Genomic DNA, 24,770 nt, shown 5'->3' on the forward strand with positions numbered 1-24,770 from the left:
TGTCCACATGTGAAGCAAGACGGACGGTGGGCGATGTCTGTGAGAGTTCAGCGTGCCTCCTCCTTCTTCAGGCTCTACTGTCCCAGCGTCTTTCAGTCTCAGCGTAGCTGGCATAGGGCTCATCTCTTCCTCTGGGGTTTGTTTCTTTCTGGGCTTAGCTGCGCTAGTCTCTTCACAAGCTCAGCTGTAAACTACCAGGCTCATATCTCTTCCTGGGGCTGCAGGATCCTCTGTGTATCTTCTCTGTGTGAGAGTCAGTTTTATCATCAGCTCACCAAGGGGGCTGGGATTCAGTCAAACGGTTGTCAAGCCCAGAGGAACAGACCAGTCCACAAACATAATCTATATCTCTTTTTGGAAATCATAAATAATATCAAACTGTCACAGTTATTATTATTAATGAAATAATGAAAGTGCTCTAATGATTGAAGTGATAAATGCACAATTATGTGATTATACCAGATGCCATCGATTGTACACTTTGGATGGATTGTGTGCTTTACTAATATGTATCTATAAAATTGATTTGCTTAAAAAAATTGACAAAAAAAAAAAGAGCAGAGAGGTGGTTCACAACTCTCACCCCGGATGATCAAGTGTCTTGCCCACATGGGCTGCATTGGGCTCTTGATCACCAGGTCTTCCTGCTTTGTCTGCTGGAGGGTTCTTTTCATATGTTTCTGTGTCCAGCATCTTAATCTGCTAATTCAGTCAGCAGAGCCCTCTGGTCTGAACTTGTGCTACAGTCTGGGCCCACGCTGCTCAGTGCTTCTGGCCCCAAATTGGCCATCCCATATCTGTTCAGTATTTAAGTCGCCCCTAGTATTTGCATCATTGCTTATCTCCACTTAGAAGTCTGACATTTAACTCAAGGCTCCCCTGTTAATGTGATGGCATTTTTCTCTGTGTACGCAGGCCAGCGCACAGAGTCAGCAGCAGAAAGAACAGCTGGAGCGCCTTCGGAAAGATATGGGCTCTGTGGCCTTGGACGTGGGAACAGCCACAGGTACTGGAGGGTCTCTTGGTGTTAGGAGCTAAAAGGAAGGTACTTACTTCAAATCAACAGGAATATATGTGCACACACGCGTGTGTATACATATATACATATGTGAGAGAAAGAGATAAGTAAAAGTAAACGTGGTAAATTTTTTATGCACATATAAAAATAAATATAAATAATAATTTGGAAAGGCAAACTCCTAAAAGTTGTCTACAACTATACTTTGGGTTCTTTCTTCAGGTATTTTTTTGCCTTACTTGGGAAAGATACTTGATAATTTTTTTTTTACACTTTTTTAAAGCCCCCCAACACGTCATCCTTTTTTGTGGTTTATTTTGCCCTAATTTCAAATTTACAGAAAAGTTTTCACAGTTAGAGGAAAGAATTCCTATATACCCTTTAATCAGATTTCAGATTTCTTATATATTTTTACATTTATATTTTATTTATTTATTTTATTATTATTTTTTAAAGATTTTATTTATTTCTCTCCCCTTCGCCCCCCCACCCCAGTTGTCTGTTCTCTGTGTCTGTTTGCTGCGTCATCTTTGTCCGCTTCTGTTGTTGTCAGTGGCATGGGAATATGTTTCTTTTTACTGCATCACCTTGTTGTGTCATTTCTCCGTGTGGGTGGCACCGTTCCTGGGCAGGCTGCACTTTCTTTTGCGCTGGGTGGCTCTCCTTATGGGGCGCACTCCTTGCACATGGGGCTCTCCTATGCGGGGACACCCCTGCGTGCAGGGCACTCCATGCACGCATCGGCACCGTGCATGGGCCAGCTCCACATGGGTCAAGGAGGCGTGGGGTTTGAACCGTGGACCTCCCATGTGGTAGATGGATGACCTAACCACTGGGCCAAGTCTGCTTCCCTATATTTTATTTATGTCTTATCATATATAACTTTTTTCTGAATTATCTAAGTCACAGACATGATGCCTTTTCACCTTTGAATACTTCAGTATATTTCCTAAAAACAAGCAACAGTACTGTTCATAGACCTTATTTAGAGGTGGCCCATTGCCCTTTACAGTGAGAGACAATCCTTGATCTACGTAGTATTCATTTGCCAGGTCTCTTTCATGTCCTTTCCTCCCAAACAGTTTCTTAGTTTTTCTTTATATTTTATCACATTGATATTTTTGAAGCTATAGGACAGTTATTTTATAGAATTTCTCTCAATTTGCATTTATCTAATGTTTCTTCATGATTTGATTCAGGTTGTGCATTTTTGGTATAACTTTACAGCAGTGAAGTTGTGTTCTTTTCAGTGCATTGGATCTGGAGGCACGATGTTGATCTGTCCCATACTAACCTTGATTGATTAAGGGGGTGTCTGCCATGTTTTTTCATAGAAAAGTTATTATTTTTTCTTTTGTAATAAGTGTTTTATGGGGTGATACTTTGAGACTATATAAATATCCTTTTAATTTTCAAATTCTCACCAGTTCTTTTAATATAGTAGAGATATTACCCATTTTTTGCTGACCTCTTAAGCTCTTGAAGAGAGAGTGGTCATGTCCCTCCCACGGCTTTAGGAGACTTGGTTTCAGGTTCTCTTAGAGATCAACCCCGTCAGGCTGAACCCCTTGCCCAGGAATTCCTTGAGTAGACTTTCTCCTGATAATTGGGGCTTGGCATTCAGTTTCCCTGAGTAGGGAATTTTACCTCTATTAGTATATTCTATTTCTGTTTTTTCCCTCTCCTTTTCTTGAGTATTCTGGTTCTTCCATTCTAGGTCCTTTCACCCCACATTCTCTTCAGACCTTGTCTGAATTTGTATTTCCACCAGGAGGCTTCTCAGTGCACCACACTTTTACCCTTGACTCACCAGCACACTGGAAGTGCTTGAATGTCTTTTAGCCTTCATAGAAAAAAACCATAGTTTTTTCCCAGCTGAGAGCTGGAAAAAAAAGACAAGCTACTTCAGTAATATTTTCCTCATGTTAAAAATGATAATTTCTGGGTTATTGGATTTATGAAAACACTTTGTAATTAAAGAACCGTAGAGATGGTAAGTGGTATTAAAGTATCTATAGGGGGAGTGGGTGTAGCTCAGGGGTTGAGCACCTGCTTCCCCTGTACAACGTCCTGGGTTCAATCCCTGGTACTTCCTTTAAAAAAAAATCAATAATATATTTAGAAGAGGTAAGATCCTGCATTTATATTGGTCATGACCTCTTCTATCCTGTCAGTTTATAATCATATTTACTTATTGATTCAGAATCACTTTTTGGAAGGGGCTGGTGTTCATGTCATGCCAGTGATTAGTGTTTTCTGTATAGACAGCTCATCTCCTATAATGGACCCTTCTGACCTGATCCTCACTCGAGGAACCTTGGAGGAAGAGGATGAGGAAGCAGACAGTGATACTGATGATATTGACCACAGAGGTGAGAGGTGGCTGAGGTGGCTCATGAAAACAGAACTGGCTGCTTATCCTTGCATTGTTTCCTTAGGGATTTCCTTTTGTTGAGAGAAGACCTTAAGCATGCAGGCAGAACTAGAAAGAGAGGAGGGGATACAGCACCAGGAAGGAGTTTCATATATTGAGAGTTCCCAGCCTTCCTAGTGAATGACTACTGTTGAGCTGATTACAGGCCTTTCATTGGTCAGGTGTCTTCTCCTCTTTAGGACCTGACTCAATTTGAGAAGTCCAGCATTTTAGTTGGTTTTTATTAAGAACATATAAGCAGACCCAACCAGCCAGAAAGGACCATAACAGTGAGGACAGAATAGCTCTGGACACTCAGAGACCTTCCCCTTGGCATAGCTTATGCATTGTGAGCAGAAGCTCTTTCTTAAAACAGCCCCAGGATTTAGGGTCTAGCTATGACCAGCAGCAACCTCTTTTAACTCCTGGGTACTGGGTGCTAACATGTAAATTGCCTCATCTAATTAGATTTATTGAGATATAATTTACAAACAGTAAAAGCCATTCTTCTTGAGTTTATAGTTCGGTGAGTTTTAACAAATATGTATAGTCATGTAACCAATAAAATTGAGATAAAGAACATTTCCATTACCTCTGAAAGTTCCCTCATGTCCCTTTTTAGCCAGTCCCCTCCCTACACACCTAGCCCCTGAAAACTACTGATATGATTTCTGTTCTTATAATTTTGACTTTTCCAGAATCTTACATAATAGAATCATACAATTGTTGTGTTTTTTAAAATTAAGAATTTTATTTCAAATTTGCAAAAATAATAGAACGAAAAAGGCAGCTCAACAAGTTATGGAAACATTATTCCTAAAAAGTTCTTTTTCAGGCACTTGTATCTCATCTAATTCCAACTACTATAACTCAATTGTTCCTCTAGTGTTCAGAAAGATACACAGATGAACACAGATTAGTTAAATGACATAGTCAAGGTCTTCTTATTAATAAAAAAAAAAAAGAAAAAGAAAATGCTTAATTGTATTTCTCACAAAACCACATCCCATATTCTTTTTTTTACCTTCATAATTAATATAGTAACTTTGCTTTTGCTACAAAAACATTACAATGTTGTTATAATAACTGTAGCCTATAAATTACATTATGGAATCATATACTATTTAGTGCTTTGTATTTAACTCTGTCACTCAGCATCATCCTTTTGAGATTTGTTCATGTTGTAACATTTATTAGTGACTTGTTCTTATTTACTGCTGAGTAATACACCATTACATGGCTCTACCACAATTTGTTTATCCATTAGCCTGTTGCTGGACATTTGGGTTGTTTCCTTATTTTCGCTATTATGAATAAACTGCTGTAAACAGTCTTAAACAGATTTGTATGTGGACATGTGTTTTCATTTCTCTTGAATTAAAAATACGTAGGAGTGGGACGTCATTTTACCTACTCAATGAGGGAGGTTAATCTCAATGAAACTACATTTTAGGAACATGAAAAATAGTGCGTGCTTCAGGGAGATGTTTCCTTATTGGGAGGAGTGAGCACTTAGTTTCTGATGGGTGGCTGACAGCAGCTCTAATCCACCTGACTATTGGGAGAGAATTTATTAAAAATTCCCCTTTTTTTCCTTTCAGTTACTGAGGAAAGCCGTGAAGAACCAGCATTCCAGAATTTTATGCAAGAATCGATGGCACAGTATTGGAAGAGAAGCAACAAATAGGAGAGAGACTTTAGAAGCCTCAGTTGTTTTTTGAAGTCTGAAGTTTTAGAATTCTGTGTGAAGGAACTATCCTTACTTCTGACTGGGGGGCTACCATAAAGGACAGTTTTCTTCAGAGTAGCAGAGTTTTCTTAGTAGGGAAATCTCATGACTCAGATGTAGCCAGGGATATAAAGACGCTGGGGTCTGGAAGGCAAATGCTGATTTCTCCAGGCCTTTGCTGTGGACTTATGCAAGGCCTGATCTTGGAAGCTGTGTCCCTTTAAGCTTGAAACTTCAAGTTTTATCATTTGGAACTCAAGTACTTTTGCTGCTGATGGATGGAAGTGAGAGCTTACTCTGTTGGTAATCACTTTGAATCTGTTATTAGGCTGGATCTATAGACTGTTTCCCAAACAACTTGTTCTTGATTCTGTGAGTTCTCCTGCTTTAGCAGAAAGGAGAGGGGAAACATGAACTTGCCTAGAGTGGCAGTGGAGTCTCTTTGGCAGCCAGTCACTGTTGGTATGAAATGTGGCTCACACTGGGTAGCTCATCATGGGACATCAGGTCCTATCATGGTTGATTAGTAAGAATCCTTAATTCATAATTAATAAGAATCCTGCTTTCAATGGTGACTTGGATAAAGAGTTCTTAACTCTAACTTCATAAGCTTTCCTGTCTTGATTTTGAAATAGAAAATTATATAATCCCAAATAAATTCACTTCTATTCAACAGGGAAGCTTAAAGCCACATGCCTAAACTTGTCTCAGTGAGGAGGTAATATTCTCTAAAGTTTCCTAAGTACAGATGCTTAGTAAGCAGATCCAGAGCCAGGCCCTGTCACTATTGCACTGTGAACTTAAGGTATCCTTAAGGCCATGGGTTTGGCTCACGTGCACAGTCCAGATCTGACAGCCAGGGTAAGGGTCTGCCTGCCTCCACATTCTTCACGGGATCTTAAAACACAGTATATTCTCTCAGAGATCCCTATCTCTGCCTTATCTATACTCCAACCCAGTGGTTCTCATCAAAGTGTGGTCGCTGGATCAGAAGCATCCACATCACCTGAGAACTTGTTAGAAATGCAGATTTCCAAACCCTACTCTAGACCTCCTAAATCAGAAATCTGGGTGTGGGGCTCAGGGATCTATTTTAATAAGACCTCCTGCTGATTCTGTACACGCTAAGTTTGAGAACCACTGTTCCTATTCAAACAACCCATGCCATAATTCTAGGCTCTGAATCTCAGGTACCAATCCGGGTTTACCTGCCTTTTCCTGTGGTATCAAAGTACCCTAAAAACAGTCTGGTGCTGTATTAGTCAGCCAAGGGGGTGCTGATGCAAAGTACCAGAAATCTGTTGGCTTTTATAAAGGGTATTTGTATGAGGTAAAAGCTTACAGTTACTAGGCCCTAAAGAGTCCAACTCAAAGTTACTTACTTAACAAACTTGCCCCATGTTGAAGCAAGATGGTGGGCAACATCTGTGAGGTTCAGCCTTCCTCTTTCCTTTTAAGGCTGTGTGGGTCCAGCTTCTGATCTCAGCTGTAGCCTGGTGTAGGGCTCATCTCTCTTCCTGGGGCTCATTTCTTTCTGTGCTCAGCTGCTCTGGTCTCTTCACAAGGTCAGCTGTAAACTGTCAGGCGAATGGCTCTCTCTCTTCCCTGGGCCTCTGCTGTGTCTGTGGAGCTCTCTATCTTCCTCTGTTTGTCTTCTCTGTGTGTCTACCTCTGTGTGAGTCTTTTTTTTTTTTTAATATTTATTTATTAATCTCTTTCCCCCTCCCTCCATTGTCTGCTCTCTGTGTCCATTCACTGTGTGTTCTTCTGTGTCTGCTTGTATTCTCATTAGGCGGCTCTGGGGACTGATCCTGGGACCTCCTGGAGTGGGAGAGAGGCAATCATTTTTTGACGCCACCTCACCCTCGTCTGCTGAGTCTCTTCTGTCTCCTCTGTGTCTCTTTTTGTTACATCATCTTGCTGCGCCAACTCTCTGCATGGGCCAGCACTTCACGTGAGCCAGCTCGCCACACAGGCCAGCTTGCCTTCACTAGGAGGCCCTGGGTATCGAACCCTGACCATCTTATATGGTAGATGGGAGCCCACTTGCTTGAGACTCATCTGCCTCCTGTGAGAGTCTTTTATCAGCCCACGAGGGAGTGGGGACTCAACCCTGCATACCCTAATGACTTGGTCGAATCAAAGCTTTAATCTTCATTTAATCAAGTAAATACAAAACTGTTGAGTTTAAATCAGTCAAAGGGTATCATGCCTAGAGGAACAGACCAGTTTACAAACATCTCTTTTTGGAATTCATAAATTTTGGAATTCATAACATCAAACTGCCAGAGGTGCCTATTCTCCAATTTAAACATTCTAAACCAATAAAAGTATTTTATTTTACCATGAAGTATTTCAGTATTCTATACGTTGTAGGAATCACTGGTCTAAAAATGTAAAATTTCCTCAAGAGGAGACCATTTTCAAAACAAAACAAAACTGAATGTACTTGGTTTTTCTCCACCATGCTATAGGTTCCATTTGGGCAGAGACTAAGGCTTGATCATTTTTGTGTCAGACAGAACCTAGCATGTAAGGGGTATTCAGTAAATGCTCATTAAATGAATACACACTCAGATGGCTACTTCACTGAAACTGCCTGGTGGTCACCCTCATTAATAAACAAGAGTGACTGGGGCAGGAAAGGTTTAGATACGTGTACTGAGGATGTAATATGACCTAATTGGTAGATTAGAAATTACCTGTTAATTTAAATTATAACCTCATTTTGTTATTATTGCATTCATCTTTATTCTCTATGCCTGGAACACTTAAGGTACTCAGCCCTATGCTAATGAAGGCCGTGCTTTGATTTTTTTGGTCTATTAAAGGAGTAGTCTAAATTTCCCAAGATTTATATTCTGTCTCAGAAGACCAAACTTAAAGCTATTCATTACCAAGGATAGAGCACACATTTGCTAATATGAGCAGTTACTACAGTTGCTACGTCATTTACTTAATGAGGCCCGTAGGTGGCAGGTAGGACAGCTATGGAGTCAACGAGTAAGGACCATTGTGCAGGTGCTGATGTAAGGAAGAAAGGTTAACCCAGCCACCAACAGCAGCACGGTGTAGCCAAGCAGAAGCAACAAAGGAGCAAAGGAGCCTGCTCCTAGACAGGTCCTGTCTGCCTCATTCACAAAGGAAATGAAAGAAACAATTGAAATATAAATAAAAAAAAAATAGGGGAGCAGATGTGGCTCAAGCAGTTGAGCGCCTGCTGCCCACATGGGGGTTCTTGGATTGGGACCCCACTACCTTCTAAAAAAAAAAAAAACCCACAAGCAAACAACAACTCGGGATCCAGTGTGGCTCAGTGGTTGAGTACTGGCTTCCCACACACGAAGTCGGGTTCATTTCCTGGTACCAGTACTTAAAAAAAAAAAAGTATATATATACACATATACATATATAAATGGTGAAAATATAAAAAAAGTAAACAGTCTAAATCAGTGGCAATGAGAGTAAGGGCAAGAACTTAAGGATAACCGGAGTAAGTCCAGTAAAGGAAGAAATGTGCATGAGACAGGAAAGGGCTGTCTGAATAAGCAGAGGCTGTGTTACCAAAGACCTCTGATTTTCTAAGGGACTCTGCAGAGGCATTAAGAACAGTTAAAAAGAAAAGACTGGGAAACGGACTTGGCCCAGTGGTTAGGGCGTCCATCTACCACATGGGAGGTCCACGGTTCAAACCGCGGGCCTCCTTGACCCGTGTGGAGCTGGCCCATGCGCAGTGCTGATGCGCGCAAGGAGTGCCCTGCCATGCAGGGGTATCCCCCTCATAGGGGAGCCCCACATGCAAGGAGTGCGCCCCGTAAGGAGAGCCGCCCAGTGTGAAAGTGCAGCCTGCTCAGGAATGGCACCGCACACATGGAGAGCTGACACAGCAAGATGACACAACAAAAAGAAACACAGATTCCTGTGCCACTGACAACAACAGAAGCGGACAAAGAAACAAGACGCAGCAAATACACAGAGAACAGACAACTGGGGTCGGCGGGGAGGGGAGAGAAATTTAAAAAAAAAAATCTTAAAAAAAAAACCTGATAGACAAGTATAGGTTTAGGTCTTTCCTGTTATGTAGTACTACTGGACTCCCAATGACTTAAACCAAAAATGAAGCAAGTTATATGAAAAAAACACTATAATGCATGTATTTACTTTTGAGTTTATTCAAGCAGCTTTGAAGTTTAGCAAACATCTCAGTCCTCAGAACATCCCTGTGAAGGTCAAAGCAGGTGTGATTCTTCTCAGCTGTGCACGAGAAGTAATTTGCCTAGTTACATAGTAAAGACGAGTCTGGGATGAGCTTTGGTCTCCTGATGATGACCATCCCAGCATCACATTTTGTCTGTGAAAGGTGGCTTGGTTGTGGACAACTGGACAAAAGTAAAATGCAGCTTTATTTGGTTCCAGTCCCACTGAAATCAGGAAAATCCGCTGTGTTTAAAGTTTAAGGATAAGCGTCAAATCACCATTTACAGAAACCAATTCTAATACATCAAGATCTTCTGTTGGGTCTTATAAAGTTTGGACAGAAAATCCCCCGTTCTCCTTTTATATTTTCCTCATTCTCTTTTTGCAGTGCTGACTGAAGACGGGGGAGGAGCCCATGAGGCTATCGGTGGAGTGGGACCCATAGCTGCTGTCTGAGTCTTCAGGGCTCTGGGGGATCCCGGCTTCACTCATGCCTGACATGGGCTCCTCAAAGACATCGCTGTCCAGCACCCCGTGCCCGGAGACATTTCCTTCTTCACTCTCTTGAGGCTCCATTTTCACATGGGCCAGGTTCCAGAGAGGGGAAGCATTTACCTCTGCACCTAAAAAGAGAAGGAATAAGAACATACACTTTACTGGCAAGCCAAGGGTAGAACAAATTAGAGAACATACCACCCGGGGCAAACTGGCACCCTTTAGGTTCAGTTTTCACTCTGACCCTGGTACTTGGCTGGAGAATAAGGTTGCTATTCTCTGCTTTATCATCATCGAAAAGTTATCAATTCTGAATATCTTCCTTTCTACTTCCTTCCTCCACCTCACCCACCCCCATTTTCCCTAAACCAGGGAAGTCCATGCAGATAAACTATGCAGAGACAAAGAGTCCATCTCTCAGAACTCAGGCAGGCACAGCCTCTGGCACTTGTCCAGTTGTTTAGTTTGCCCTTCATTCTCTCCTTTAATGGGGCCATCTTGTTTTCCTGTATTTTGTTTTGATCCCTGGTCCTCTCTCACAATATGAAAAGTTAATGATTTGCATCATTTGTGTATCAACAAAATAATAATTTGTATTTGTAAACAACTGAGTGCCTGGACTAATTTGCAACTTAACTGACTCAATAATGAGTTGCTCTGGTTCCCAAGGGAATCATGAAGTCTATCTTGAAGAAACAGGGCAGCTGCCTCTAACTGGGTAGCCTTATTTCAATCCCTTTGGTCCCCTTATTTTAATCCCCTTGCTAGAATACTCTAGCAAGGAAGCCCAACTGCTCAGATGTCCTTAAGCAGTGACCACTTCTCCATCTTTCTGGCAGCTGTCTTATTCGATTAAGTAAAAGCATCAGGAAGGATGGATATAGAAAATTAAGGGAAGAGGGGGACATCTGCCCAACCAGCTGAATCGGCTGAATCAACCCTAGGAATTAACAGATATTGCATCTATATCTAACTTGGAATTATTTTAAAGAATGCCTGTAAGGCTGTGCTAGTCTTCTCTTCCACTAATTACAAAGAGGACATTGGTATCTTTAGATCCACAAAGCTATATATGTTTTAGAACTTTCCATTCTCCTGTCTACTCCCACTTTTGTTCTCCCACCTTGAGAACTTTCCAAAAAAAACAAAAAGGTACTGAATTTGGCATATCTCCCAGAATCAAAGTAGGCTGATTTCTCTTACTTGAAGCATGTGGTGAAGCTTCAACTTCCAGGTTAGATGGGAAACGCTCGCTCTGAGCCCCGAGGACCCCCATGGGCAGGGACTGGTCTCCTGGAGCAAGGTCTGCCTCCAGTTCCTCACTGACAGGGAAGGTGATGTCACTCACGGGTTCCTCTTTGATCTTTACAGGTTTAGTGTCCTCTGTGGCCTTCTCAGGATTGACAATCCTTTCATACTCTTCAGAGAGTTGCTTACTGATCTGTTGGCAAGCAAGAGTCAGTTTCCCAAGGAAATGATAAAAGCAAGTTGCAAGGTCAACTTGCTCCATCCCATGGAAAAGCCAATAGAATATAAATAACAGAGTTTTAAAACATCTGCAAATGGAAGGAATTTGTTTAGGGTATCAAGTTTGTGTTTGTAAATGACAGAGCCATATTAAGAAAGTTTGGCATGGAGAGTATATGTGTCACTGATTGAAAGGTAAAAAATAAAGTTGGACTGTGTTAAAGAGAAATCAGACCTGGGACAAGAGATCCCATTTTTGGCTACAGAACTAGCACTTAATACATCAACCCCAGGTGTATGATGGACAATGTGAGAAATCTGGATCACCTAGTAGAAACTTTTATTGGTGTTTAAAAATCCTAATCATATATTTTTTTGGGAACCCGAAACAGTGCACAAATGACTTAAGGCCAAGGGTTGAGGAGATTAGATATTTCTGGTTTACAGTCAAGACCCAACCAAAAATAATACCTGCCCGACCCGCCAAGCAGTATCGCCATATCCTTTTGTCTTGCACACCATTTAACACTGTCTAAAATTTTTGATCATTACGTGTTTACTTTGTTTGGTAAACTTTATACCAAACTATATATTGGCTTTGTAATTCTATATCCCACAGTGCCTGTCACAACAGGCCCTCAGCAAATATTTGATTAATAAAAGCATGCCAACTAACCACATTCTCTCAGACACCGTATACCTGTCTATAATTTCTTGAAGAGGAAGTAGTATCAATGAATGGGTCCACTCTCTGACCAAATGAGACCTCTGGGGTCTGGGCAGGTCAGTGACGAGGCCCAATGGAATGCAGCAAGAGCCATGAGTCAGTTAAGTCCACTCTGCTCCAAAACCCTGTGCTCTGCTCTCCGGGGCTAGGGTTGTGGGATCCTGCTGAGCATCCCTTGATTGGACAACTTTGCCCACTTCACAGGGTCACCTCACCTGTAGCATGTAACTGTGGTAGTCCTTGATGCGGTGCTGCCAGAACTTCTGGAGGGATAGCATACTGCCAATGCCCACTTCATGGAAGACCTGCTCCATTACGTCAGGGAACGGAGTCTGCCCCAGCCGGGCCTCCCGGTCCACAGCGAAGCGCAGCAACTTGGTGAACTTAAGGCAATACTCATGTGCCACATCGGTTAGGGTCTCCAGGACACTTTCATTAGCACACTCAAAGCCTGCGTGGGCCAGGATTGTGGCCACTGCCTGGTAGAGGAGCTGTCGACAGGAGTGCCAGCTGAGCTCAGTCACAGGCTCGCCTTTCCCACTGAAAGTGAGATACGACAGTGTATTAGTGCTCTCGCAAAGGGGCGACCTATCCTGTCTCCCTAGGAGCTTTACAGTTCCAGTTGAACCAGGGAAATTCTATGCAGTTTACAGAGCTTGGCTTTCCCCTGCTGCTGCTGGGGCGCATCTCAGCAACCCAGGGTCATCTCTCTCAGCTCCTCAAATGCAGAGGGTTTTCTGAGCTGCTCAAATACAGAGGGTTTGAATAGGCACCTACAACAAAAAGTGTAAATAGTACAAAAGGGTATACAGTTAAAGGAAGTTTCCTATCACTCCTACCAACTGCTAAATTTTGGTCACTTTTAGGATCAGATTTTAAAATTTTAACCTTATAGCTCAGAGACTGCTCAGTGATGCTCTAATTAATTCACTACCACACTGTTACCTCAGAGGCTGGGAAATATATGCCCAATTAGTAGATTCTTCATATAACTAAAAGGGATGATTTTTTTAAACTGGGAAAGCAGCTCAATTTTAGAAAAGCAATATAAACAATTTACAGCTTACAAAGCATTACAAACCTATCCTACACTGTGAAATGGATAGGGTCCATATTACTTTCCCTATCTGGTAGGTGAAGAGATTGAGGTTCAGAGGGGCTGACTTGTTAAAAGTTGTTCAGGTACTACTACTAAGTGGTGGAGCTTCCTACTCCAGATCCCATGTTTTTTGTAACAGCATTTTGCCACTAATGACTAGTATAGAAATCCTCATCTTTCCAAGCTAGGATTTTAGAAAGTTGTCTGATGTTCTAAAAATAACTTTTAACAAGCTTTAAATAATTTACTTGCGGGAAACGGACTTTGGCCCAGTGGTTAGGGCGTCCGTCTACCATATGGGAGGTCCGCGGTTCAAACCCCGGGCCTCCTTGTCCCGTGTGGAGCTGGCCATGCGCAGTGCTGATGCGCGCAAGGAGTGCCGTGCCACGCAAGGGTGTCCCCCGCGTAGGGGAGCCCCACGCGCAAGGAGTGCGCCCATGAGGAGAGCCGCCCAGCGTGAAAAGAAAGTGCAGCCTGCCCAGGAATGGCGCCGCCCACACTTCCCGTGCCGCTGACGACAACAGAAGCGGACAAAGAAACAAGACGCAGCAAATAGACACCAAGAACAGACAACCAGGGGTGGGGGGGGGAATTAAATAAATAAATAAATCTTTAAAAAAAAAAAAAAAAAAAAAAAATAATTTACTTGCCTCCTAAAAATTCCTATCTGTCCTCTGCCTCTCCCCAACAAAGAAAGCAAATAAAAATTAAAAAAACACACAGAAAATCACTTTTCCTTGGCTACCACACACCGTACAAGGAGCCTCAAGAGCCAGCCACCCACTTTACTATTACCTGTTCAGCAGCAACTATTGTAATCCACATAATTGTTGGAAATAAGATACCCAATGGTCAAGTAATTTTTCACTATCATTTCCCATGTCCAGTCTCTCTGACCCAAAGGCTAAAGACCTCAGAAGTGCCTGCTAAACACAGTGAGCTAAACTGGTATTGCTTTACTCATATACTAAATGGACCACTTTCAAAAGAAAATCATTCTTTTGGCATCTCCATAGCTAATGTAGACTGTTGTTATAGTTTCTTAAATAAAATTCACAGCATCAATTTAATATGAAGGACAATATGATTTTGTTGAAACTAAATTGTCCTCGAAATGTAAATATGGAACTGAATGTGCTGCTGATTTGTGAGATTTTTGAGTTGGGCTTCTCTATGCTGGCAAGTGCCAGGAAATGAGTCAGTTATCCCTCCTTTGTGCTCTATTCAAACAATTTTAAAACCTTTGATTATACAATGTACCTGGACATCACCTGGCCTTCATCTCACCCAACTGCAACCCTCAAACATTAAGTCTATTTATTCTCATTAATTTGGGATGATTAAAATACTAACTAGGGGGGAAGCGGACTTGGCCCAATGGAGAGGACATCTGCCTACCACATGGGAGGTCCGTGGTTCAAACCAGGGGCCTCCTCGACCTGTGTGGAGCTGGCCCATGCGCAGTGCTGATGTGCGTAAGGAGTGCTGTGCCATGCAGGGGTGTCCCCCACGTAGGGGAGCCCCACGTGCAAGGAGTGTGCCTCATAAGGAGAGCTGCCCAGTACGAAAGAAAGTGCAGCCTGCCCAAGAATGGCACTGCACACATGGAGAGATGACATAAGATAACGCAACAAAAAGAAACACAGACTCCTGGTGCTGCTGATAAGAATAGAAGCAGTCACAGAAAAACACACAGCGAATGGACACAGAGAGCAGACAGCTGGGGGGGCGGGATAAAAAAAAAATATTTAAATTTAAAAAAATTCTCAAGGAAACAAACAAAATACTAACTAGGGGAGTAGGCTATAGCTCAGTGGTTGAGTGCCTACCTCCCATGTACAAGGTCCAGGGTTCAATCCCTGGTACCTCTTTAAAAAATACTATTATCATCACTAGGCAGATTAATAAGTAATACACAATATTACTTATATCACTTATGTAGTATTCTTGCCAAATATATTTAACCTGAATCTAATCTTGAGGAAATAATCAGTAAATCCAGCAAGCAGGACTTTCAACAAGACAAGTGATCTGGACTCTTAAAAAATGTATATGTGTGTGTGTGTGTATTTTAAAGAAGAGCACTGTAATATATTTTTAAAAATATATTAATTTTTGAGTGGATATAGATGTAGTTCAAGTGGTTAAGCGCCTGCTTCCCACACGGGAGGTCCTAGGTTTGGTCCCTGGTACCTCCTACAAAGCAAAAAAACAAACAACAAGCAAACAAATGAAAAAAAAATTAACAACTCAGGGGAGCTGCTGTGGCTTGATGGTTGAGCGCCAGCTTCCCACACACAAAGTCCTGGGCTTAGTCCCTGGCCCCGGTACCATAAAAAAATAAATAAATAAAATTAATTTAAAAAGACACTAAAGAGGCATGGCAACCAAATGCAGTGCATGAATCTTTATTAGATCTTGGACTGGGGAAAAATATTTATAAAATCTCTGGGAGACAATGAGATAAATTTGAATATGGACTCATGATATTATTGAACTAATATTCATTGTCTTTGGTATGAGAATGGTATCTTGATTATGTAGGAAATTTTTCTGCTTAGGATATGTGTGCTGAAGAATTTAGGGGTAAAATGTCACAATGTCTGCCAAAAAAAGTGTATATACATGTTCGTGTGTCTATCTAGGAGTATATATGTGCATACACACATACACATATCTCTGAGAGAAAGAAACATGGTATATGTTAACAATTGGTGAATACGGGTGAAGCATATTTGGGTATTCATTGTACTATTATTTGAAACTTTCTATAGGTTTGGAAAGTTTCAGAATGAAAATAAGTAATTATTTGGCACCAAATAAAAACATACACACTCAACTCTAGTAGTAACACTAGGCTATGAGGCATCATTGAGAAGATCGGGAAAAGTGTTTCTCAAACTTAATGTGCATATGAATCTCCTGGATATCGTGTTAAAACTTAAGATTCTGATTCAGCAGGTCTCGGTGGGGCCTTAGATTCTGCATTTCCAACAAGCTCTGGGTGATTTGTTGTTGTTGTTGTTGTTTTTAGGAGGGACTAGAGCTCGAACCAGAGACCTCAAACATGGGAAGCAGGCGCTCAATTACTTGAGCTACATCTGCCCCTCCCAGGTGATGCTGATGCTGCTCTTCTTGGAGCAGATTCTGAGTAGCCAGGATCAAGGATATTTTTATATTACTCTTTCTTAAACTATGTCATCAAAATTAAAACAAACAACTTAAAAATTCTTGTATAAAACTTATGGATTCCTAACAATACCAAAATAAGTAGAAAGATTAGATCTAAGGACCCTGAGGCCATGGTCTGTTTCACAAACCACTATATTAGCCTGGTTTTAGTAAAGTGCTTTGCACATGGTAGGCACTCAATTAATATTTGTTGCATAAAAAAATAAGAGAATACAGACTCTGGATTCAGAAGATTGGGGTGCAAGTCTTAGACTTCCCACTAATTACCCAAGCAGCCTTGGCCAAGTCAATTACCATCTCTTATCCTTGATTTCCTCATGTAGAAAATGAAAATATTACTATGTGTGTGACAGGGTTGTCTGGAGGATTATTTGAAAAAAGTAAGATATAGCAAAGCTTGCCTTACCGATAAAAGTCACTCTCTGGGTCACTGTGCCGGATCTGGAATGGTACATTGGGATTTTTGCAATCCAATGGCAGGAGGTCATCAGGGAGTGGAGGTGACCCAGGGCAGGAAGGAAGCGGTTCACTCTCTTCAGTCTTTACACCTTCCGTCTGCTGCTGATTCTGGGCCTGAGCTGTGGCAATGAGGTTGCGCAGTCGTCTGTTGTGCTGGATCAGCTGAATAGTATGGATGGTGAGGCTGCATGGCTCTGAGGGGATGTCCAGCATAGTGGGGGGCCTGGGCTTATTGGCTGAGGGTTGGTGCAGGGGTGGGTCGTGTACTTCCACAAGACGGAATTCCCGTGGGAGCAAATCAAAGGAACTTCTATTAGACTGGCTTGATGAGACTGGTATCTCTCCCCAGTATCTCAACATTTTGAAATTAGAATGGAAGAGATCTCAGATTAAAGGCAGATCCTAAAACGCAGTGTTTCAAAATCTCTGGCAACTGTAAGTCTTAGGCTTACGGGAGTGAAAAATATGAAGTCTAATCAGCTGTTCACATTAAAAGCAGGCTCTTAAAGACCACTTAGAAAAATGTTAGTGTCAGCAAAACTGTAGGACCAAAGATGTTCTCCCTGAAGAAGTTAAAAGAAATATAACTGTTAGACACCAGTCATCACAATTACACACAATTCCCCCTCTACTAGACCACAACATAGAGTTTAGGTCAAAAGTAAACTAAAAGTAGAACGGTATCTGGGGCTCCAGTACCTAGTACCTCACTAACTCAATACTAGAACTACCACCAGGCCCAATCCGGAACAATTTGTGAGAAATGGTGCTTAAATATGAGGCCTGGAGTGTTACTGAATCAGTTTCTTGACACATTTGTCCTGGATCAGGAGGAGAAAAGAGAGTAGCTTAAAGATAGGAAGAGGTTGACATAGAGGTGCAATGGACACAACCAATCCAATGTCCACATAGAAGAGGTGGCATTGGATTGGGAAAAGTGGACATGGTGGACGATGGGTATGGGGAAAGGCAGGAAGAGATGAGAGGTGGAGGCGTCTTTGGGACATGGAGCTGCCCTGGATGGTGCCTCAGAGGTAATCACCGGACATTGTAAATCCTCACAGGGCCCACTGGATGGAATGGAGGAGAGTATGGGCCATGATGTGGACCATTGTCTATAAGGTGCAGAGGTGCCCAAAGATGTACTTACCAAATCCAATGGATGTGTCATGATGATGGGAACGAGTGTTGTTGGGGGGGGAGAGGGGGGGTGGGGGGGTGGGGTTGAATGGGACCTCACATATATATATATTTTTAATGTAATATTATTACAAAGTCAATAAAAAAAATGTAAAAAAATAAAAAAATAAAAAATAAAAAAATAAAAAATAAAAAAAATAAAAAAAAAAAAGATAGGAAGAGGTAGTTCTTATTCTGTGTCAGGAAACCTTTAAACTGGTTCTGGTGGAAAAATTTATGTACCACTAATCTGTATGGTCTTAGGCTTTTAACTTCTGATATATATAAGGAAGAATCCAAGAGATTTCTTAGCCTCCTAACTACTATCTCTTCCTCTAGTCTCTCCTTGTGTCTAATCTATTCTCCCCATGGCCACTATTTTCAGTTTGTTTTTTTTTTAAAGCTTAATCTTTTAAAAACTCAGATCAGGCTTCCCACTGCCTATTGGAAGAAGTCAATCATAATTCTTTGGTCTATCATTCAACAAAATGCACAATCTGGCTTAAACCCACCTTTCCAGATTCATCTTCCATATGCCTCCTCAAGTTCAACATTTACCAAATGCCAAGTATTACGTGGGGAGACAAAGACCAATACCACAAGATCTGTGTCCTGAGGTGAGGGGGAAAAAAGTAAAAGAACATTTCAAGTTATGTGAAGTATTGTTCTAGAGGCATATATCTGGTACAGTGGAAGCATGAAGGAGGAGCTTCCTGATGGAAATAACCTCCTTAGTTCTAACAATAATGGTACTACTCGGTTATCTTGAGAATACCAGACACTTTCACAACTGATGCTTTAAGCTAAGTCTTCAGCCAGAAATGTTCACATCCTTGGCAGATTTGTACATATTCTTAAGTACAGTTTAAGTCGTCACCCTCCATCATCTCCCCAGTACATCTTCCTTCATTATATTCTCACAGTGCTTTGCATGTCTTAAGCAGAGCATTTACATCTGGATTTTATCTAGGATTCATCTCGATCCATTTTATTCTCCCATCTACCCCTAACAGTCATGATCTTAATACAGTGCCTGGCACACATAATTTGTGGCTTTTTTGGGGGGGTAGGGGGGAGTGCTTATGATGTGCCAGACTTTGCCTTTATTAATTTATTTCTCCCAACAACCCTATGAGGTAAATACTATTATTACCACACTATTCAGAAGTGGAAATTAAGGCCCAGAGAAATTAAGTAACTTGCCCAATGTCACAAGTGGAGTCCACACTCTAACCACAAAACTGTACTGCTTCCATAATTAGCTACAGAAAGGAAAAAAAAAAAAGAACGATTAAATGAATGAACAAAAAATGAATGAACAGGAAAAAACCGCCCTCTTCCCTAACTTCACCAAGAGGAGCGCGGAGGTAGGCGAAGGGCAGGCACCGAGCCCAGCGAATGCCTGAGTCCCCTCTGTGGGGGTCCTCGGTCCGAGCAGCAGGCACCAACCACAGTCCTGGGGTCGCCTGATAACCCGGAGCAACCGGAGACGGAGAGGTTTGGACCTGGCCGAGGCCAGGAGGCGTCACTATTTACTGCCACATCGCGGAAGCAGAGCTGGGGGGCTGCACGGCTCCGAGACGCTGGAGGCGGCGGTCACGTCTGGGGCGGAAGGCAGGTGTGTTGATGAGTGGTCTCAGGCCGCCGGAAGCGCTTCCTCTCAGGCAGGCCAGGCCACGGGAAGTCTCTACAATCCTGTTGCAACCTTTAAAGAGGTCCCCACTCGGCACAGCCGCTCAGCTGCCTTTTTCTGTTTTTCTCTACTTCTGACCGTCCCAATGCTACCGCACCATTTTACAACGCGCTCAGACGTGAAAGAGCAGTGCCACTTTCGCTGCCCAGAGAAGCTTCTACGGACCGGGGAGAGGGAGACGTGGAGAGGAACGTAGCGGCCGAAGGGCGAGGTTTCCTCGGAACGGCTTTCGAGGGTGGACCCGGACAAGGATGGCGGAGGTCCCCTCTTCGTCAGAGCCGCCGGCTTCGCAAGAATTTAATGAGGACTTCAAGAAGCCAGCCCTGCCGGTGTCCCCGACGGGGCGGGGGAAAGCCCCGGCCACTATTCCCCCAAACCCTGAGGAGGTGAAGAAGGAAAGGCCCACGGCGCTGCAGGACCCCGGGTCCAGGGAGCCCGATGTCCCGCCGGCCGGGCCGGACAGTGGGGAGGCTGGGAGCCTGCAGGAGGAGCAGCCGTGTCCCCCACCAGTGGCTTCTCCCCCCGGCGGCCCGCCTCGGGCTCCCCCCTACCAAGACCCTCCGTGGGGCGGCCCGGCCACGGCCTCTTATAGCCTAGAGACCCTGAAGGGCGGCTCTATCCTAAGCACCCGTAGTTTGAAAGGGACGAGTCGCTGCTTGTTCGGGCGGCTGTCCAGCTGTGATGTGTGCCTGGAGCACCCTTCGGTGTCCCGGTACCACGCCGTGCTGCAGCACAGGGCGTCCGACCCGGATGGAGAGGGCGATGGCCACGGGCCCGGCTTTTACCTCTACGATCTGGGAAGCACCCACGGCACTTTTCTCAACAAAACCCGCATCCCACCCCGCACGTACTGTCGGGTCCACGTTGGGCATGTTCTTCGCTTTGGAGGCAGCACCCGGCTCTTTATCTTGCAGGTAAGTAGAAGAATGTAGAATTGAAACGTCAGACCGCACCTAGCCGGGTCCCTGGGCTCGGTTAGCTTTCTCTGAAGATTTTCCGCGTTAGCGATTTCAAAAGTGGAGAAATCTAGCCCTTCATCTCCAGACCTCTGTAAAGATCGCGTTTTATTTCTGCACGTGACTTCCACAATGCTGAACGCTAAAGGAATTCTTTTGCTTGGTTCATCAGGGACCAGAGGAAGATCGAGAAGCGGAATCCGAGTTAACAGTAACTCAGTTGAAGGAGTTGCGCAAGCAGCAACAAATGAGGTTGGAGAAGAAGATGTTAGGTGAAGACTCAGATGAAGAAGAGGAAATGGATACCACTGAAAGGAAGAGAAATACTAGTAGTCAAGATGATGAGATGGGCTGCACCTGGGGAATGGGTAAGAAATGAAAATTGCTGCCAGAGGTTAATATTTTGAATTCATTGCTAGTGGTATTCTTAAATATTTATCATAACTTTTCATGACTCGTTGAGATAGGACACATGGCATCTGTATACAGAATTTGCACATGAGGTAACAAATTCAGATTAACTTTTCTAATGTCAAAAAGTGAATTATTGGCAGAAATAGGAATTAGAATCCATTTCTTCAGATTTCTAATGATGTGTTTTACAATGCACTGCCTGTTCAGAACTCTTCCTTGTGTACAATTAATTTACAATTTCACCATTAAGAATATATATTTAGTAAGTACTGACTTTGCGCTATATAATTATCACTGAAGGGTGTAGAACAACATTCAATCAAATAAAATGGAACTTTATTCAATATAGGGTCTTTCTTGAAACTTTTTGTATTTTGTGCATATAACCTGAACTTTGGAGTGTCTAATCAGGAAAAGCTTGTTTTTCAGCCAGAGGAATAGATTATTTTTCCATTAACACCAGACACCACGTGGATACCAGACATTTTGGAGAATGCATTTTCAGTCCTTAAGATGTACTTAAGTGTAATATTATTACAAAGTCAATAAAAAATAAAAAAATTAAAAAAAAAAAAAAAAAAAAAGATGTACTTAAGGATGGGGAGCAGATGTCACTCAACTGGTTGAGCACCTGCTTCCCATATATGAGGCCCTGGGTTTAATCCCCTGTACCTCCTAAAAAAATGTAGTTAACTAAGGTGGCCTTAATATGTAGTTGGGAAGACAAGGTAAATAGTATGAAATTACTTGTGCTAAGTGCCAGACAAAAAGCTGAAATGAGATATATGCTAACATTAGGCTCCAGAAAAGGAAGCAGCCACTGAGTGTTTAGACCTGTGCTGGGCAGTAAAGTAGCCAGCAGCCACATTGGCTATTGAGCCCTCGAAATGTGGCTTATCCAGACTGATGTGTGCTTTATCAAATACAACATCAGAGTTTGGAGAATTAATGTGAAGAAAAGATCTCATTCGTAATATTTTTATAATGGTTATATATTGAAATGATAATTTCACCTTTTTCATTTTACCTTTTTATTGTTACTACTAGAAAATTTAAAATATCATATATGGCTTTCATTATATTTCTGTTGGACACCACTGACTCAGATCTTTGGGAAACTATAAGTCTATAAGCAGGAGTTTCTTGAGCTGGACTTTGAAAAGAAAAGTGGTCCTGATGAAGCTGAGCATTGAGAGTGGTATTTAGGGTAGGTATTAATGATTTTGAGGGAGTAATGAGTAGACTGGTATAGAGATGTATTAGGAACTTATATTGGAATCTAAGTGTTAGACCTGAATGTAAGAGAACAAGGACATCACACTGAGGAGCTCAGGTTTTTCCCCATAGACAATGTGCTAGGTAATTTTGCTTCTAGAATATAAAGGTGGAGGAAAAAAAATTAAAGGTGCCATGAAAACAGGTTTTGACTAGTTAAGCAATTTAGAAAACGTGAAGATGTTCATAGCTTGGTTACTGGTGGTTTTGTGATTTTTAAAATTTCCCTTCTATCTCCCTCTTTGAAAGACCTTTTCATTAATGATGGCTGTATCTTTATGCAGCCTGTTAGGATATTGGGTGCCATTCAGATCATCCCTTCTTACATTTGCTTATTTTTGTCTTTCTTTCCCATATCCTGTAGGAGAAGATGCTGTAGAGGATGAGGCAGAAGAAAACCCCATTGTCTTAGAGTTTCAGCAGGAAAGAGAGGCCTTTTATATAAAGGATCCAAAAAAGGCTCTCCAAGGTTTTTTTGACCGAGAAGGTATGTAAACAGATTCTGACACTGGCAGTACAATGTATCCTTAGCAGTGTGCTGGTGTTTCCTAGACCTTGGGGGTGAGCTCTGCTCTTGGAAATGCTGTATTTTATCTACTGTCCTCCTTGCTCACTTCTTGTCCTTATCAATTGCTTCAGGAGTCTTTTGAAAATAGTTTTTTAAAAAAATCTTGGTAGTCTGTCTTCTCACCTCAGAAAAAAAATGAAGTAATTTTTTTCTGACTTGTCTCATTCTTCTGAAAAAATCCCAGGCTTTGATAATGGGGAAACTTAGCCAACTTCTTGTATTTTTCTTTCCTAACTCACCTAATCATTTGTCATTCTTAACCTGGATTTTGACTTTATATATTTCTTTTTTTTTTTGGAAGGTAAAAAAAATAGAACTCCTATTGTACATGGGAAGTAGGCACTCAAACCACTGAGCTATACCCTCTCCCTATATGATTTTTTAAATGTTCCCACAGAGATTCTTTGTGAGAATATACATGTGTATGTATATTTATTTATGTACGTATGTATATAAATGTGAATGAATGAATGAACTGGTTGCTTTCCATAGTTAATATATATATATATTTTTTTTAATTTATTATTTACTTATTTATTTATTCCCCCCACCCAGTTGTCTGCTGTCTGTGTCCATTCGCTGTGTTCTTCTGTGACTGCTTCTATCCTTATCAGCGGCACCGGGAATCTGTGTTTCTTCTTGTTGTGTCATCTTGTGTCAACTCTCTGTGTGTGCGGCGCTGTTCTTGGGCAGGCTGCACTTTCTTTTGCGCTGGGTGGCTCTCCTTATGGGGCGCACTCCTTGTACGTGGGGCTCCCCTATGTGGGGGACACCCCTATGTGTCAGGGCACTCCTTGCGCGTATCAGCACTGCACATGGGCCAGCTCCACACAGGTCAAGGAGGCCCAGGGTTTGAACTGCAGACCTCCCATGTGGTAGGCAGACGCCCTGTCCATTGGGCCAAGTCTGCTTCCCCCATAGTTAATATTTTTGCTTCTGAAAACCAGGCACTGGTGACAAATTACTTTTTACTCTGAAGGCAGGGCAGAATACCCATTTACATTATATCTTTAATGGGCTCTTTAAACCAAACAGTTGTGGTCAGACATAGATCACTAGTTTTTCAGGTATCTGCTATCTACACCTAGGACTTTGAAAATCATTAAGAACATTGAAAGAAAAGCTGCCTTTAGTTATAAACATTTAATTTGGTAAGTTTCTTATCTCCTTTGGACCTTTGGGAAGAATCTGGGTATCAGTAACTTAACTGTTAAGATTCTGTGACTTATAAAGTGTTTGAAAACTGATTTCAAGCTTGAAAACTTGAATTGAGAATTGATTTTTTTGATGTGTGTTTTCTTTTCTCTTCCTCAAAGTCATCTAATTCTGTTATTAAACAGTAATCTCTAGGGGTGAGAAATAAAATGCTTTGAAATCCAGTTATCTGATCATCTGGTATGGGAACTTGATGTTCTTATTTAAGCTTTGCCCTTTTTTGTGTGTTAACTAATTAATTTTCAGATCCTTTAAAAATTGTTATATCTTTCTTTCCTCCTCAGGAGAAGAATTAGAATATGAATTTGATGAACAGGGACACAGCACTTGGCTCTGCAGGGTGAGGTATGTTCTTTTCCCATTAATATTCATTTCTGGAAAGTGGCCAATTTCAGGCTTAATTTATGGTATCGGCAACAGCTTGAGAAATAACTTAGGTCTTAATTTTAGGGTATTTCTGAATTTGGGCCTTGGTATTTGACCAACACTTATATTACTGGGGAGGCAGGAGGGTAGTAAGAGGTGGAATGAAAAGATTTGAAGTTCAGCCTTGGCAGGATAGAACAAAATGATGGAGAGGTTTGATGAATTGAGCCATTTAAAGAATATTATTATTATCACAACATATTAGTTATTTTAATGCAAATTGGAACTTAGTGCTGTGCTATAATTCC

At 41.9% G+C, this 24,770-nt stretch overlaps 3 protein-coding genes across 5 annotated transcripts in view; 2 read left to right on the forward strand and 1 right to left on the reverse strand.

Moving 5' to 3' along the window:
• Positions 1-7,510, forward strand: part of GPN1 (GPN-loop GTPase 1) — a 33,444-nt gene extending 25,934 nt beyond the window's left edge. The window contains exons 13-15 of the mRNA XM_058287776.1: positions 916-1,006; positions 3,283-3,390; positions 5,033-7,510. Of these exons, the coding sequence (XP_058143759.1) occupies positions 916-1,006; positions 3,283-3,390; positions 5,033-5,118 (285 nt within the window). The 3' untranslated portion in view covers positions 5,119-7,510. The remainder of the gene's footprint in view (positions 1-915; positions 1,007-3,282; positions 3,391-5,032) is intronic.
• A 1,802-nt stretch (positions 7,511-9,312) lies between these two features.
• Positions 9,313-19,653, reverse strand: SUPT7L (SPT7 like, STAGA complex subunit gamma). Of its 2 annotated transcripts, none has more exons than XM_058287778.2 (7): positions 19,327-19,653; positions 19,179-19,237; positions 18,488-18,587; positions 16,744-17,359; positions 12,262-12,586; positions 11,056-11,293; positions 9,313-9,980 (listed from the first exon to the last, which is right to left on the reverse strand). In XM_058287778.2, the coding sequence occupies exons 4-7, from the start codon at positions 17,154-17,156 to the stop codon at positions 9,718-9,720; spliced, it is 1,239 nt and encodes a 412-aa protein (XP_058143761.1). In that variant the 5' UTR covers positions 17,157-17,359; positions 18,488-18,587; positions 19,179-19,237; positions 19,327-19,653; the 3' UTR covers positions 9,313-9,717. The 2 variants fall into 2 exon arrangements, with proteins under 2 accessions (XP_058143761.1, XP_071068021.1); XM_071211920.1 differs by having other exon boundaries at positions 19,425-19,635.
• SLC4A1AP (solute carrier family 4 member 1 adaptor protein) overlaps positions 19,384-24,770 on the forward strand; it is a 29,845-nt gene continuing 24,458 nt past the window's right edge. The window contains exons 1-4 of one of the 2 annotated variants that reach the window (XM_004452363.5): positions 19,384-20,582; positions 20,797-20,992; positions 22,678-22,800; positions 24,381-24,441. In XM_004452363.5, coding sequence (XP_004452420.2) covers positions 19,920-20,582; positions 20,797-20,992; positions 22,678-22,800; positions 24,381-24,441 — 1,043 coding nt within the window. In that variant the 5' untranslated portion in view covers positions 19,384-19,919. The remainder of the gene's footprint in view (positions 20,583-20,796; positions 20,993-22,677; positions 22,801-24,380; positions 24,442-24,770) is intronic. The other variant, XM_012522898.4, reaches the window with a different exon arrangement.

Source organism: Dasypus novemcinctus, chromosome 25 (assembly GCF_030445035.2).
Source record: "Dasypus novemcinctus isolate mDasNov1 chromosome 25, mDasNov1.1.hap2, whole genome shotgun sequence".
Lineage (NCBI taxonomy): Eukaryota > Metazoa > Chordata > Mammalia > Cingulata > Dasypodidae > Dasypus > Dasypus novemcinctus.